The 16,754-nt window shown below is 46.2% G+C and overlaps 2 protein-coding genes and 1 long non-coding RNA gene across 6 annotated transcripts in view; 2 read left to right on the forward strand and 1 right to left on the reverse strand.

The window, feature by feature from the left end:
* Nucleotides 1-3,078, forward strand: part of chd2 (chromodomain helicase DNA binding protein 2) — a 23,555-nt gene extending 20,477 nt beyond the window's left edge. For 2 of the 3 annotated variants that reach the window (XM_085914317.1, XM_085914316.1), the window contains exon 44: nucleotides 12-3,077. In XM_085914317.1, coding sequence (XP_085770443.1) covers nucleotides 12-291 — 280 coding nt within the window. In that variant the 3' untranslated portion in view covers nucleotides 292-3,077. Of the gene's footprint in view, nucleotides 1-11 lie in introns of all 3 variants that reach the window. The other variant, XM_085914318.1, reaches the window with a different exon arrangement.
* Nucleotides 2,662-9,521, reverse strand: rgma (repulsive guidance molecule BMP co-receptor a). Its single transcript, XM_085914333.1, has 4 exons — nucleotides 9,215-9,521; nucleotides 6,656-6,771; nucleotides 5,296-5,822; nucleotides 2,662-4,263 (listed from the first exon to the last, which is right to left on the reverse strand). The coding sequence occupies exons 1-4, from the start codon at nucleotides 9,226-9,228 to the stop codon at nucleotides 3,616-3,618; spliced, it is 1,305 nt and encodes a 434-aa protein (XP_085770459.1). The 5' UTR covers nucleotides 9,229-9,521; the 3' UTR covers nucleotides 2,662-3,615.
* On the forward strand, nucleotides 6,532-11,437 carry LOC147055070 (uncharacterized). 2 transcript variants are annotated; one of them, XR_015066421.1, is made up of 5 exons: nucleotides 6,532-8,085; nucleotides 8,524-8,558; nucleotides 8,668-8,763; nucleotides 8,843-9,002; nucleotides 11,208-11,437. It is a non-coding gene; the product is annotated as an uncharacterized LOC147055070 (long non-coding RNA). The 2 variants fall into 2 exon arrangements; XR_015066422.1 differs by having other exon boundaries at nucleotides 6,532-6,871.
* Nucleotides 11,438-16,754: the final 5,317 nt, after the last annotated feature.

The raw sequence follows: 16,754 nt of genomic DNA on the forward strand, positions 1-16,754 counted from the left end.
TTGGTTTTCAGGCACCAGGACTCCAAAAGAAGGCGTCCGGACGACTTCCGCTCCAACTACCACCACCAGGGGCGCGACGGCCCCTCTCAGGACTTCCGCCGCATGCCGGATCATCGGCCCGGCCTCCCGCCGGCCCAAGACCACTACAGCAGACCTTTCCACACGGACAAACCCCTGCTCCTGGACCCGCGCTCCCCGCAGGCCCAGAAGTCCCCGCACGACCCTCGCCTGTCCCCGGCGGACCCCAACGCCCCCCCGCCCGAGCCCGCCTGGAACAACAGGAAGACTTAAAACTGGACCAGTCATGAGCTTGATGCAGGTAGACGGCGTTGCGCTCACACACACACACACACACACACACACACACACACACACGCACGCACGCACACACAGACAGACAGACAAGCATCTTCATTGAAGTGACTGGATACGGTGGAATGGATGTTTAGTCCTATGGACTACTTGCCTCGCTCGGGTGGCTTCAGGACGCAATGAACTGTTGACTGACCTTAAAGTGCCTGATTTGTTTTTGTTTCTTTGACCCGGAGGAGTTTTGTTGATTTCTGCCTTTCGCTTTAAATGTCATTAGACAACGTGAGTACAAAAGAATGTGTCATCACGTGCAAAGAGGTGGAAAATTTCCACGGGCACTTTTGGAACGATTCCAAATTGGAACGGAGGTTCACTTCATGAGTGTATGGTGTCATTTTGGGCCGCAAGGTAGCGAAATGATTCTTCCCTTCAATTTCCATGCAAACTTTCCAGCATGGGCGTCAGTCAGCACATGCTACCTCTCACTGGATCATGATTTCATCTCTTCTATCCAACCAAGCAAAATTCATTCATGGTGGCCAAAGCAAGCGGTCATGTAGGAGTCAATGCCAGTACTTTTCCTCCAGAGTGATTTTCCCAAGCTTTGATTTGAGCCCCCCCCCACCCCCTTGCAAAAAGTACTGAAATCATGTTGACCTTGGTTGAATTTCCTCACAGATGTTCAAGTTCAAACACAAAGCCATTCTGTTCTTTGTTTACTTTCCCTGCTGCCATCTAGCGGATGAACATTGAATTGTTCTACTTGTCAGTCAGTCAACCTCGATACATTTGTAGTAACCAATCAATTGAGTTTGCAAATGGCGAATTTTACATGGGAAAATGAATTTTAAATTCAAATGAAAATGAAAGAAGCAGTGTTAGTCGTCTCCAAAACACCCTTTGGCTCTTTCCCCTCACAGTATTAAGGACGCTTGCTCGCTCCCAGTGCCAAATGCGGCCCATTTTGTGTCCCCAGTCCCCCCCCCCCCTTCTCACACAGATCTCATTTGTGCCTTAAGTAAGGGCTGGCTGTACAGTGTTGTGGATGGATGGATGGATGGATGGGAGCTTGCCGGTGAGTATTTCAATTGGTGTTGGCTGTGTTATTCAAATGGGACAAAACAAAAAACAAATCTGCATCATGCTCGTCTGGGACTTTGGACTCCAAGGCCACCTTCAATTAGCCAACGTCAGGTTTCAGTCTTAATACTTGTAATGTTAGCAAAAGCTTTGGAATGAGTGTAGGCCATACTAAATATGGCTGCCTTTCTGTATCTTGGCTTCTTGACTTCTTTAGTGGGTCTGGTCTTGGTAGACGTGCCTACCAAATATCATGTGGCTTCAGGGGCTGAATTTTTGAAAGGTCACCATGAATTATGTACATTTTCACAAGTATAGGAGGTCCCTGAAAACTAAAAGTGGGTTTTTGCACTGTTCGAAAAAGAAATCAATCCCCGCCCGGCAAATTGCATAAAAGTGATTCTAATATATAAGAAAGATGTAAAGACACCTTTTAAGGACATCGTACGGAACGGCTCGACGAAGGGACCACGTGGTATCCGAGCGGTCATCCGTGTATTCTGGCTGGTAGAAATACAATGAAAGTGTTTTCCCCCTCCTCTTGCTCTTCTTCTTCCTTTCCTCCATCACGTCACGCAAGCTCCAGTCCTTGTATGATATCTTCTCAAAGTCGAAATAATTTATATTTGTGACAACAACCACTCTTGATGAGAAATGTTCTTGTACATATGTTTGGACATATGTGATAAAATTTGTTACACTAAAGTACATCGACTTTTGAGTCTACTTTCCATTCATATAAATAAAGAAGAAAATGACGAGAAATACAGGAAAACTTGTTGGAACCATCAAAAATTGTGTCAATGGCTCAGTAACCACAAATATGGGAAGTAACTCGTTGCGCTATTTGAAAAGTTTTTTTTTTTTCGATCTTTCCCGGCTTTGCCAATCACATAAAAGATTTTTCCCTAATGAAGTGGCCTGTTATTAGGTACACTTGAAAATGGCGGTGTACCTAATGGAGTGTCCGAGTGACGTCACAGATCAACCACCCAATGGCTTGGTTAGTTTACTTCATTAAGGAAAAATCATGGTTAAAGATTAACTGAAAGCAAAAAATGCCACACCCACCCTCATCCCCACTTTCTGATTGGTTGTTTGATTTGTGACGTTACTCGGACACTCTTAGGTACACCGCCCTTATCAAGCGTACCTAATGAAAGTATGTCAAAAGGATATTTAAGAGAATGCCATAAACGTGTTTTCTGACATCCAGGAGGGGGCAGTAGAAGACCGACATACTCACAAAGTCACCAAAATGAGACAGAGTTCACTAACCAGACATTTTCTTTTATTCAATAAATAACTAACATTATAAACAGCTGGTGTGTGTGTTGCACCACTTTTTTTTTTTTTTTAAACATACAGTTTGATCTCTTCGGGCATTTCCCAGCTGTTTTATTATTATTATTATAATTAATTCCTTTTGAATTTCAAACATCAACAACAACACGAGCTGGATAAAAACATAAAGTGCGTTCATTTGGCAATCATGAGCAGCATAAAACACAAAAGTTGACCATTGTGTTGTGTGCTGTTCATGTCTCTGCAAAAAAAAAAAAAAAATCTCAACATTATATTTCACATTCACAGTAAGTCAAACACAACTTTACACACTTTATGTACAACCTCACATCAGCTACTATAAAAAATCACAATGCAAACCACATCTACACACACAAGATTCCGATTCCACGTTACAATCACTTAAATTGCGTCACTGCTGTCGTCAAAGCACCCCAAAACAAAAAAGGCAGGCAGCAGTGACAAATACTTCAGTGTTAAAATCAAACAAAGATGGATAAGAGCACACCGGAGAGCTCACGTTGAAATCAGGACTAACTGCTGCCGCTCTCAAAATTCTGTCCGAAACATGTTGGCACAGAGACAGACTCAAGCCCTCAAACTTACTCTATGTTGTGGATTTGAAGTTTTTAGAATACAGGCAAATTTGACAGTCACCTTCATCAACGGCTTGAAGCAAGCTTGCTTCTGTCTTTTCAACGGTATGGACTGTGGCTTCAACTGACTAGACGTTGAGATGCTTTCACGCTCACGGCGGCGGCGGAGGGGAAACCAGAACGACAAAAAAAGACTTTGACACCGTGAGTGATCAGAATCCCTCGGGTTGTCCTTCTCAGGCTTGTCTGGGTCGGGGTTGGATGAAGGAACCCCTCAACGGTCCCGGCCAAAGGAATCCCAGGCGGACATTCATTGGAGTGGCTAAAGGGCCAACGTGCAACACAAGAGGGCGACGAAGAGCTGGAGTGAGAAGCCATGCGCCGCCGCCGCCGCGCGGCTAGCGAAGGCGTCTTTGTCAAAGATGTGATAGCGCTTGCTGTTGGAGTGCAGCGTCTTGACGTCCTCCAGGGCGTAGTAAGCGGCCATGGTGAAGTTGATGTCCCCGGACGAGAGCAGGTCAAAGACGCACGACTGGAAGTAGACATCCTCCACGGGCAGACGCTCCTTACACTTGGCCCTGGCCGCCTGGTAGCTGAAGCCGCCCGCCTGGTTGCGCAGCTTCCTGAAGTCCATACGCTGGTCGGCGGGGCAGCCGTGCAGACACAGGTACAAGTCCTGCCCGGCGTCGGCGTCCTCCTCCTCCACCGAGCGCACCACCTCCTCGGGCATGCGCACGGCGAAGGTCAGGTAGCGGCCCACCTGCCGCACCACCAGCGTGGTGCCGATGTAGCGAGCTTGAATCTCCACGTGCTGGCCGGGCACCTTTTCCACCACGCGGAGGGCGTTGGCGCCGTGCCGCTCGCCGCCGTTCTTGGAGCCGTCGGCGAAGGCGCCGGGGAGCTCGTCCGTCTCGGCGTGATACGTCTTCTGGTCCACGCACTCCTGGAAGTTCTTGAAGATGATTGTCAGCTGTGGAAGATGAGGAAGAAACAGTTCAACAAGAGTGTGCCTGGAAAGGTGATGATTGTCTACGGGAATATTTGGAAATTGGACGTAAATGCAAATTCAGATTCAACTGTAAATATGAAGGAAAGTTCTTGTTGTCTCAGCAGCTTCAGTGTCACATTTCAGCTAGCTCACCATGGGGGTGAATGCCCACCCCCAAAAAAGTGAGAAGCCAGCAGTGAAAATCTGGCGGGCCTCAGTGTGCAGACACAAAGACCAGCCATTCATAGCGTTGCAAAAGCTGCCAGTGAACCCCGCAACTAGGGGCGCTAAGTGCCGCAGCTAATGAAGCCCAACTGCTCGGCGTTGTGCACCAAGGACACTGACGATTCATTGTCATTGGCCGAGAGTTACTCAAAAATAAAAAAAGCAAGTGAGCGTGATTCCATCGTAGCCAGCCAGTCAGCCAGCCAGCCAGCCTCTTGTTTTTGTGCTAATGCTAATCTCTTAGCAGATTGTTTGCACAGGTGCCTTTGGCTCGCTGCCCTGTTTTCCTTTTGTCCACACTCAAGTCTCTGCTCTGCTTCCAAGTCGCTCACCGTTTAAAAAAAAGAAAATGGAATGACTTCAAAAGCCAGCGAGAGAAGCCGAATTGCGTAATAGCTTATCGTGAAGGAACTTTTGATGAGTGCAAATGTTCCCGCCGCACATGTGAGTTTAAAATAAACTGCAAAGTCAACAAAGCAGGCAACAGAATTCTACTCGGGGACGTTTCTCATGCGGCCATTAAATGCTGCGGAAATGATGATTGAGCTTGGCGACCAAATGCCTGCAAACATTGTGTTGACTATGCCAAGGGGAAAAAAATAAAATAAATAAAAAAGCACACAAACAAAGACGGCTAAGCTTTTTTGGAATGATAGTGTTTTTGTGGAAAGTGTTGGAAATTATTATTCTTTTTTTTAAATCCACGTATTAGTTAAAATTGTCAAAATAATCGACATCTGGTTCGATTTTGAAATGAACCCGATGGTCCGTGAGTGAGGAAATGCTCACCTTGCTGGTGGCCGTGGCGGAAGAGCCGGGCAGCACGGGGGTGTTGGTCACCTGGACGGACAGGTACTTGTTGTGAATGAGCGGCCAGGCGCCCTCCACCTTGCACGTCTGGAAATCATCTCCAAAGGTTCTCAAGTGGGGATCCCCGAAGAAGCCGCAGTGCGTGAAATTGGGCCGAGCGGCGTTGCGCGGGAAGCCGCCGCCGCCGCCGCGCTCGTAGTGGCACACCTCCGGGCCGTCCGAGCGTTCCTGGCTGTCGGGCGGCGACGGCGGCGCCGGCGGGAGCTGGGTGCGGGCGCGAGGCTGCGACGTGGGGCCCTCCTTGGAGCAGTTGTGCTGGCTCATGAGGTCCTCGATGCCGTGCTGGGCCGAGTGGTACGCCAGGTCGCCTCGGCAGGTGCGGGCGGTCCGCCGCACGCAGCTGTTGTAGGCGCGCAGCGCCGTGCAGAACTCCTCCTCCGGCCCCGAGTTGCTCGTGGAGGCCCAAAATTCCGAGTTGCACTTGAGGATCTTGCACTGGAGACTGGCTTTTAGAGGGAGACGCCAACACAATAGTCATTTACCCTCAACATATGATTTCAAAGCAGTGTGATGGAACCGTTCTGTCAAAGTGTTTTTGTGGTTTCTGTCGCCAATTGACTTGACAGCATCCAGGCAGCAGCAGTTGCGATGCTTCCCACAGAAAGCACCCGAAAAGACCGGAGAACGTCTCCGAAGCTCAACGGGCCGACAACGTGGAACCGATCTGGAGCCTCAGCAGGTCATCACCTTGTTGTTGCTTTCTGATAAGAGTTTTGTCTGTCAGCCATTCAGAGTTGCTGTCATTGGGTTGATTGGAGTGACAAATGTGCTTTTATGAGCATAGCTTCTGCCACAGTAACTTGAAACCAGTCAGTGGCAGGTTTCCCGTTTAAGCATGGCCTTAAAAAAAAAAGGCCTGGGCTCTCAAGTATCAAATTGCCCACACACTCAAACTCGCACAATTTTCCAATTATTTTTAGAGGCAGCAATAACAAGGGCTCAACACTCGAAGGGGAAAGAAAAAGTAGTCACTTTCCATGAGCTATTGTTTAAACCCAAACAAAACAAGGCAGCAAAAAGCATTTTCCGTGGATATCGGCCCCGTTTGAATGCATCTATTTCCGCTGAGAGCAATTAGTCGCCAATCGTTGTCATTTGTCGCTAATTGCTTAAATAGTTAGCATGGACAAGGCTTTTACGACACTTTGGCCGATTTACAACACTTTCAGGTGGCGCCAATGTTACCGCTTCAAACGCAACGAAAAAAATGGTGGAAAGAAAGTGTTCAATTGTTCGATCATCTATAAGATGAAAAAATAAGAAGAAAGTTGCCTCTTACCTGTAGGGAAGAGTGATAAGAAGAGAGCGAGGACTCTGCACACTTGAAGCGCCGAGGGTCTGCCTCTCTTCCCCATAACCATCCATCCAGCTCGGGGTCGCCCTTCACTCCTCTGCCTGGTCGAAGGGGCGACACGGCGGGGAACAAGTTGACAAAAGTCCGGAAAAGCACTCTCGAGTCGGGCCCGTCCTCTCTCATCACTTCCCTTCGCGAGCGGTAAGTGGACCGAACGTGAGCTAGCCAAAGCGGGTCATCATTTCGCGAGAGGGAGCGCAGCGTGGCGGCTGGCTGGCGGGCTGGCTGGCTGGCTGGCTGCGGTAGCCGCAGATGTGTGGATGCCAGCCGGGGAGGGAAGGAGGGACGAGGGGAGACCCGGCCGCGAACCAATCCCCATTCGGGCCCCACTTAGGCGAGCCCCCCCACTCCACACGGTTCGAATTACACCTCAATGCGTCGACTTGTTCCACGACTGAAGCGTTCACAAAGCACGATGAATTGAACTCAATCCTTTGAAAGTAGATTTCAGATGAATACGTCCAAAAATCACTCATTACATCGGAAAGAAAGTCAGAGTATTTCTACAGTTTTCATCTAGCTTAACTTATTTGAAAAGAAAATTGAAAAAAAGTATTTTGGGAAATTTTTTATCCTCCCCATTGAATATTTATTTGTCTTAATATATTCATAAAAATGTATCGTACAAATTGGCACAGACAGCTAGATTTAAAAAAGAAAAGAAAATATTGCTCTGGTTGTAAAACAATGCAAAACCACCAAAATTTGCTTTGTATGACATTTTTCTTCCAGCATAATAAAACGAATTAATTATTCATAGCAAGAGCATGGTTGCATGCAGCCAATATGAAAGTCGGAGCGTTGGGCTCTCGCCACAATGGAAGAAATGACAAGGGGGGAAAAACGTCACTTGCTGTTATTTATTTGTGAGTGTATTTGTCATCAAGCGAACCACGAGGCGCATTCCTGCAGTGCAGGAATCCCAAAGCACGTCAAACATCAAGCAGGGGTCATTTGATGCACTCATTTCAAGAGGGCACCCAAAAGCCACCCTTTTTTTGATGAACTTTGTGTTCCACAAAAGAATCTCTTTGGGAAACCTTGAATTGAAAAAATACTATGGTAGAGATGACGTAAGATGTAAATGTTTGCAACAAGGGTGCTCGGCCGATCCTCCTCCGATGCTTTTCCGGCAATCTACTCCCATTTGATGAATTGTCCGGGCCTTGGGACGAAGATATATTTTTGCTGATTAATCTACTCCCGTTTGATGAATTGTCCGGGCCTTCGGAAGAAGATATATTTTTGCTGATTTTCTCTCGGCGCTTGGATTTGAATCATTTTGAGTGACACGCTCGACACGGCGACGGTTTGGACGAGCTGAAGAGGATCATCTCTAAGTGGAAAATGATGAGGTACAATGTATGTTTTACGTTGGCCGTTAACCACGCTGCGCAGAAAACGACTTAGGCCTTTTTTATCAATCCGCAGAAGCCGTCGTCATTGAGCTTTCGTTTTGTATGGCCGGTTGATTGACGCAAAGACATCGAGCAAGCTAAATATGGAACTGAAACGACGGTAGCATGTAGCATGCTTAGTACAGTTGGATTCTGCAAAAAATGATTTTATTAGCTAATTGAGAGGGAGATCATTGAAATGAAATCCAAATGTCATTTTTAATCATTTGTCATTTTTTTAATGAGCAAGATGGTAGTAGACTGTTATCCTTAGCTAAAAAGCATAATAGTCACTTTTGGCTTCCTGAATAAAATGAACAATAAGTGAATCATTGAAATAAAAATGACTAATGTTGCATGGCTTGCTCATGATTGTTTTTCTATCTCCTCACTTAGATTGTCAGTCATCCAGGTCACGATGATCCGCAAAGGTTGAATTCTTGGTTTCTTGCATTCTTTTCGAAAACAACTTTGGCAATTATACGCTCAGCCTGATGCTATGTATATGTATGAATCCGCATTGTGTCCCACCTTTTACAGGCAGCGTGCAGCATGAAAACCAAACTAAATCCAGCCATCACATCTCATCCGCTTGCTTTTCTGGAGCAAGGCGTTTAAATCTGCCTATCAAATCCGGTAAATCACCGCAGCTCCAAATGATGTGCGTTAACCTGAGCTTGCAGAGTCACTGAGACGGAGCCGCCTGTTCCAACAGATGGCGCTTGTAAAATCAACTGGACCTCCCGAGACCTTGACACAAACGCACATGGTGTTACGAGGACAGCCCAACCTGTCATTAAACCTCAACCTTATTGGATAGCCTGCTTATTGCTAATTGCAGCTGTCATGTGAAAATGTGCAGTAAAGGCAGACAGGTGAGTGTGTGTGTGTGTGTGGGGGGGGGGGGGTGTCGTCGTGGGTGATTTCTCTGCTCCCGCCGATTGTCCTTAAATGTGATGAATGGTCAAGAAACGAAACGCAGCTCCACAAGTTTGCGTTCACTTTTACTGCCAGCAACGTTTGAAATCCTCCCCAGCATTTTGCACATGATTTTTAAGATCATTTAATAAGGGAAAATGAAACCAACCTTTGCGACTGCATGGAGTCCTCCGGGAAACCAGAGGACGGCGGAGCAGACGCCCACGCCGCGCCGTGCCGCGCCGCCTGGGAATGCCCCTCTTTTTCAAAGCAAATCAACGCGTCCAGTGTCAGCGTAATAATCCGCAATCGCGTTCACTCGGCGGGCGGCAAATCCGCCAAGGTGCGCATGACGTCCAGCAGCGCGGAGACCAAAAAGTGCCTGGAGCTTCATTCAGAGCGACTTGTGCTGTTTGCAAACGAGCGCCAGTCCATCGGTAAACACGCATAATGTGACACCGAGTCCCACGAGTGGCCACATCTGCGCGTTTAATCCAAACGCTTGCAAAGAAGGAGAAGGAAGCTGCGCGGTGTTGCGCGGCGCTGCTCTGCTCCGCTCCGCTCCGTCCGCTGTGTGGATGTTGTGAAATGGCTCGTTAGAAAGTGTGAGGGAGACAATGATTGGCGCTGCGTGACGCCGAGCCACATCTGCGAAGCCCTCCTCGCAAAAGCAGGCGCACATTGGAATGCTTGCGATAACAAATTGGCTGGGATTCCTATTCTTTTCAACCTTTTGCTTTGTCCCACATTCTAAAAGTAGTTTGAGCCATTAAAACTTTGCAGTGGACTGGTGCTTTGAGATACAAATGACCTGATTTATACGTTTATCTATCCCCAGATGAGAAACGTCATTTCATTGTTTATGTTTTGACTTGCTCGTAAAAATTGTGGATGCGTTGTGCTGCACTGACAAGCAGCAGTTTGCAAGAAAAATACTATACATGCTCGTTTATTGACACTCGCAGTTGAAGCTCACTGTGAAACGAAACAAAAGACAATGACACCTTATGGGTTTCAAACCAAAGCAACCACTTTGCCAATGCAAAATACCTAACGAATGGCATTGGCGTGGCACAAACACAAATGCTGAAGCAACCCATGTAGACTAATAGAAGACTCACAGGCATATATTCTTTATCCTCTGCGAAGAATAATTATTATGACCGAGGAACTATGTTCAGCTCCAAGTATATCGATTTGTGTTTGTGTTATACTGCGTCACACCAAATATATCCATATTTGTATGTCGATTTGAGACAGAACCTGTTAAATCACAAGGCCCCGTCGTATATAGATTGATTAAATGGTGGTCATTATTGAGAGGGAAAAAAAACAAAGCCAGCAGGTTAGAAGAAGACAAATCCGCCATAATGACAATTGAATGGAGATAGCAGCGGGAGGGAGGAAGGAAGGGAGGGAGGGAGGCAGGCTGCACCTGTGTTTGGGCTGGAAAATACCACTGCAAGCCTCCCTCCCTCCCTGCCTCCCCCCTTTGCCTGAACTCCTGCCCACACGGGCTGCTCTCCCAGCTCCGGTTTCTCCTCCTCTGATCAGAAAAATTCATTGCGCCAGAGTGTGTGGAGATTTCCCAGCCCGCTCTCCACCAGCGTCGGCCAAGATACAAATCAAGACGGTTTGCCTTTGTTGCCGTCTGCCAAATAGTGAGCGGGAGATCCTACATTAGTATGCAGCCACCGGACAGAGCTTTCACATGACATCAGTACTCTCCAATTCCAGATGGCCATTGAGGGCCAGCGACATGAAAGGTTTTGGAAGTGCAAGATGCTAGCTGCTGCCTGCCCGTGCCGCCTCGCTCGACTCAATCTTCAATTTGATCAACTAAATGTGCAATCGTAACAATGAAAAACAGCTCACGAGTTTTTTTTTTGTTAATGATCAAAATCATCAGTTCTCACATAAATAGCTTGGCCCCGTACTGCCTAAAACGTCGCTTCAAGACATTTCAGGTTTTTTTTTTTTTGTATAATTTAATCTACTTTTCATGGCGCCAGCCAGACATTCAAATCAACAAGGAATTGACAATTTTTTTTCGGCGGCTGTATGACTCGCTGGTAAACAAGTCAAACCTGCTTCAAGTGCATTTAGCTCACAATTAGCCGTGAGTGAGTTGGACTTTCATCTCTGGTCTTCTTTGTGTTCAGGCATCACAGACTGTAATGATGCTATGAGTTGGACTTTCATCTCTGGTCTTGAACCTGACACTTGATGACTCAAATCTGAACAAGCAGATACCAGAAATGATGACGACATCTTTTTAAAAAGAGAATTCCTCAGAATTGCTTCAAAAAGCTCTTCTTTTTTTTCCCCAAGCTAATTTTGTATTCACTGCAATATTTTCAAATACCGAATACGTCTCGCTATTTCTCCTCAAAGATGGCTATGATGCGCCTTTTTATATTTCTCATACATGTTGATCATCAGCAGTCTGCCCGCCGTTTGATAACGAGGTGTGAGGCTGAATTCCAAAACTCCATTAAGAGGTGATAGAGGGAGCTCCGCCGAGACGCCGTGCGGAATTATGGCCGTGCTCAATAACGATGTGGGGGGTGGGGGGGCACGCTTGCAAATTGGCCCCTTCGTGCCCACCGAGGAGTGAGCGTGAATACGCAAAACCTCATTACACAATCGCCTTTCTCCTCCGAGTCTTTTGAAAAGCCAGAGCGCAGTCTGCCGCGGAAAAAAAATTCTAAATGTAGGCCGCGCTAGACAGAGTGTGTCAAGATGTCAAGACAAATCATTTGCCGTCGCTGAGCTCGATGAAAGGAAGCGCGTCAAGACAAATAGCCGAAACATGGCTGAGCAAATCCAAGTTTTTGGACATTGGCAGAAGGTTTTTTGGATTTTGATGTTGCTGAGTGATGAAGGCCATCTCTGTATGACAACTGTCTTTTTAATTTCTCGCTCCTCAAATTCCTACACAAAAGGTGAACGGCCACATTTTTGGCTTGCTTGCGTTGATGTTCTGTTCATGTAAACTAAAATGATTCGCATTTCGCAGCTTTTTTTTTTAGTTCATTATAAACGGCTAGTAGTCATTAGTCCAAACAATAAATAAAATAAATCAGAAATAATATGAAAATATATCCTAATTTTGTGAGAAAAAAAAGCTTGGCAACCATTTTAGTGTGTTGGCAAATTTTTCAAGCAGATTGATGGATCTCGACTCAATATTCATTCAAGTTTTTGCGAGTGGTTTGTGGGTGGTTCTAAATTCTGATCTGTGGGCTTGTTGAACTTGAGCGTGTCCCGTGGTGCTGTCCTGTGTGCACAGCTGCGGCGGCTTCCTTTTGTATCGGCCCGTCTTGTCACAATAGATGCGGTTCAAAGTTTTTGCAGGTGTTTTCAAATGATCGGCCACCCAAAGTCATTTTTCTCCGGACGCAGACCGAAACCTGTTTCGGACTCTAATAGTGTCGTGCTTACTATTATTTCCTCCGAGCCAACATTATTTAAAAAAATAACAGTCTCAATTTAGTCCATTCCACGGGCCAGTAAATCTGCCGCATTGTTAGCTCACAAGTTATTCAAAAATCACCTTGAACCACTGATGTCAAACTCAAGGCCCGGGGGCCAGATTTGGCCCACCACATCATTTTATCTGGCCCGCGAGACAAATTTTGCATCGACTTTGTATCATAACTAAAATGACAAATTGTCTTGACTTTTAAAAAAAAAATAGATATTGCTTGCTATTTTTATTACCATTTGTCTTTTTCGAATATTTGAAGAGTTTTTACTACTAAACTAGTTCTTCAGGGGTGGTAGACTTGACCCCCGGGGTCCGTCATTTGGACCACTCCATTCCAAACGAGTTCATTGAATCGAACCCTGAATCGTGAAAAAAGTCAGGAACGTTCGGCATTGTGCTCGAAGTGAAGGCAGAGTGGATACGTGCAAATCCACCCTACTCGCATAGCTGAAGCGCTACGACAAAGACGAGATGTCAGCGGCTGTTTAGTCAGGTGCTCGTCGACGATGACGGAGCCTGTTGACTCCAATTGACGGCTCGTCGCATCAACACCTCACGCCGTGTCGCTCTTGAAAAAAAGTGGTGGAACAGGAAGAGACTTGAAACTGGAAAAATAAAGAATCTCATCGCTAGAGACAAAATAACATGAGTGAGTCATAGATAGTTGCCTTCAGGCTATGTTGGTCTTTTCTGTCTCAACTTGCAGGCGGCTTCGGAATTGACACTTATTAAATGTAAAGATACATTTCAAGACATGGCAAGTGAAAATAGGGATTCTTTCTGACCTCTTTATGTTACAACTCGCTGTACCGTGAAATATGTAAACAGCACGAATATAAAAGAGTTCCAAAAATCCATTTGCATCTTTTTTTCCAGTGAAATAAATCCAAATCCAAATCCAAATGAGGCTCAATTATGATGCAAATGACATTCGCGTCAGGCTATTACCACTTGTCTGTCTCTATTTTCTATCTCAATAAGTTCTTTTTAAGTGGGCTCAACATCAATATTGTTTTTCCCGCAATTATCAAAAGGCCACCAGAAAAACTGCTTTCCACAACCTTGAGGCTCCTTCTGTTCTGACAGTAAGCTGTGGCTAAAAATAAAAAAAAAATGTCTTCATTCATTTTCATGAGAGCGCCGTTCTGGCAGCTCCATTTAAAAAGTCCGTACGGGCTCAGCGTAGAATGAGAATACCCGCTCACTGGGCTGGATGGATAGTCTTCGGATAACGACAATGAACGTCAATAGGCGAGAAAAAGAAGCACACGTCTTTAATCGAATAAAAATGACTCAGGATAGTTTTGGGTGATTCCAGATGGCTAACACATGTTTGCTAGCTTTCCAGCTGAGTTTGAGCTTTTTTTTTTTTCCACAGTAAGGTGAGCTGTATCTTTGTAGCAAATTCCACTGGCCGAGCTTAATTCATTCCTAATGTGTATGGATGATCTCAATCCAAGACTAAAGATGCAATAGTTTGAAACTGTTTTTGCTCGATTTCAGTACGTGAGCAATCAAGCGTCAGGTTTTCCAATCTCTCTTTATCCACTGGCCTGATAGAGTCCTCAGCTGTGATGGTGTGGCGTCAACCTTTCCCCAGCGCTTTATTGATCTGGATCTGCTCTCGCATTGAAACATTTCCTGCATTATTCATAGCGTTCATCCAAAAGGCCTCCTCTGTGAAGCCAGTGGCAACTGCTTGGCAAAGCTCTTTTTCATTTGCTATCTGCAAAGGGAAACAGCTGAACTAAGCCCTGGCACACAAGCCATGACAGATGCAAAAAAAAAAATCAGCACGGACGGACCCATCACGTTCATGTTGCCAAACTAAATGAGGCATTACAATTCTTTGATCTCTTGATTTATTATTTGATCTATTTATTATTCATTCATATTAAGCTAGCTAGTTGGGATCTCTTTGGCTTATGGATGATTTCAAATTCAAATCAACTCCCTTGGTAGAGGAAAGTGAAAAGTGGCTATGGTGGCGATCTTTCACTTTCTGCTGTGTCTGGCTGAGCTTCTTTTCAAAGGCTATGTGACCAAAGCTGATTGGACTTGATGGCCCTCGCTGTTCTTTGGTGGCAAAACAGTCGGCCATGAGCCGCTCGTGCTTTGCGATGTGCGGCGAGCGCAGCGATGAATCCCTTAAGTCGTCCGACTTTGTCTGCCCGGAACATTCAAGATTACCGCTTTAAGCGTTTGCCTCCCGCCGACCGAAGATTTAACTTTTCAGATACTGGCAGAGCGACTTTGTGCAGCACTGGCGGGAGTTTTCACTTGAAACCGTTTTCAATTGATGACAGGGAGCATTTCTCTCTCTGTTTCTGCCTCTCGTAATGCTCCACAAAAAGCCCGTCATCGCCAGAGAGTGTCAAAATGGCGGGTTGAAGTAGCAGGCCCTGGCTTGCACATGTTGGGTTTTTTTGTTTTTTGCTGCAGCGATGGAAACTTGGCAGATGAGTAGAGTTGACTTACTGACGGAGGAGAGCTGCTAGCTTCTGTGTGGGAGCTGCTCGAAAACAAAAACCATCCGTTCTTCACTCTACTGCTTTCCACGCTTTAGCGTCATTGCTAGCCTTCGGTACAAATATTTACAAAAGATCTTTTGCCCAGCCCAGTTTTTGGGTTTTTGTATCCATTTCATGCTGTTTGTTGACTCATTTCATTGAGCTGAGAATGAAATATCCATCCATCCGTAGATTTCAGCGGCACCTTCTTGATTTGATCTGACGTAGGATATAATATGGCGTGTAACACATTTCCACGCTGCCATTTCCATTAAGTCAGCCGCGCAAGGCAAACTAATTCTGGCAGCACCGTGCTGGATCAGTCCAGACACCTGTCATCTTTCTTCTCCACATGGCCTCTTGTGTCAAACACTTGCTCAAATTCCTGCCTTTGGCCCGCACGCCACCTGTGATTGGCTCCCTGGCCGCCACGGCAGCTGTCAAGCTGGGCCCCCCCAAAAAATGTTTATTTCAACAACTCGCTGTTTTAGTTGGACACGCCGTAGCCAAACGTGACGCGTTGAGTCATATTCGCGGCTTCGGAAAATAAGTCGACGTCACGCGGCGTCGCCTTCGTGGAGTCTTTGAAGTGTGGTTAAAAGCTCTCTTGTTACTCGACACGCCTCGCTTTTCGGTCTTCCGCGACATTCCAGCGACGTGTCAAAGCGCCACTTGTACAGGCAGAGCGGAGCACAAGTGTGCCCACTTTGTGCCCAATTGGATTTTTGTCAACTTCACCCGCCCCAGGGGACTTTTTTTTCTTCCCCGAGAACTGGGATGGGTCTATTGCAACACATCGATCCAATCCATCAAGGCGAGACGAGCTCGTTGGCACAGAAAGGCAGGCACGCCTTTTTTTGTTCCGATCAATTTCAAAAGCACCATTTGGAAAGCCTCTCAGCCATCCGTAAATAACGTCAAATGTTCTAATTGGAACTCGGCCTCGGGTAGAAAAATTTGGCAAAGACCCAGCGAGTTAAAAGCAGCGGGTCTGACCAAGTCTTTTGATTGTGACCTCATATGACGCCATTTAAAAGCTGCCAAAGTAATCATGGCTTCTTTGATGTTTTGTTTAGATTCCAAAACAAATGTTCCCCTTCGTGGAGCAATGAACAGAATATCTTAGCACTTTTACGCAAACGAGTCTTGACTATGAAGGGACTTCAATGTCTTTGCTTCTCTGTCAGTGACTTTTGATGTCGGTGAGAGGTTTAATGTCTGCGGCCGCTTATCGTTGTGGCTCTATTTTCTTTTCATGTTCAAACGCCAGGAGCCAAACAGAACCTTGACTTTGGATCAAGTCGGGCCTCCGCCGTATTTACCGACCAGATTCTGACACTTTCAAATTAGCCAGCAATGAAGCGCTATTTTCCTTGAATAGTCTTTGTCTCACTGACTGAAGGAGTCCCTGAAAAAGAGGGGGGGAAAAAAAAAAAAAAACCCGTCCGGTTCTTTAAATGCCCCCATTCAGACCCGACCAAAAGATTTTTCCCATGCCCAGTGTTCTCACACTGGTTTTCGCATCTCAAACAAACCTCCTATGGATTCCAGGCTTAAGAGAATGGCCGTTGGGGGAGGGGAGGGGGGAGGAGAGTTTCAGCAGGTCCCAAAGAGAGGGGAAGGAAGGGGGGATCCATCCGTGTGCCAAATAGAGCGTTTTATAGAGATGCTGATTTCTCATTCATTGGCCGAGCGGCCGGCCAGCCCTC

The sequence above is a fragment of the Syngnathus leptorhynchus genome, chromosome 6 (genome assembly GCF_054491065.1).
Source record: "Syngnathus leptorhynchus isolate UIUO chromosome 6, UIUO_Slep, whole genome shotgun sequence".
NCBI lineage: Eukaryota > Metazoa > Chordata > Actinopteri > Syngnathiformes > Syngnathidae > Syngnathus > Syngnathus leptorhynchus.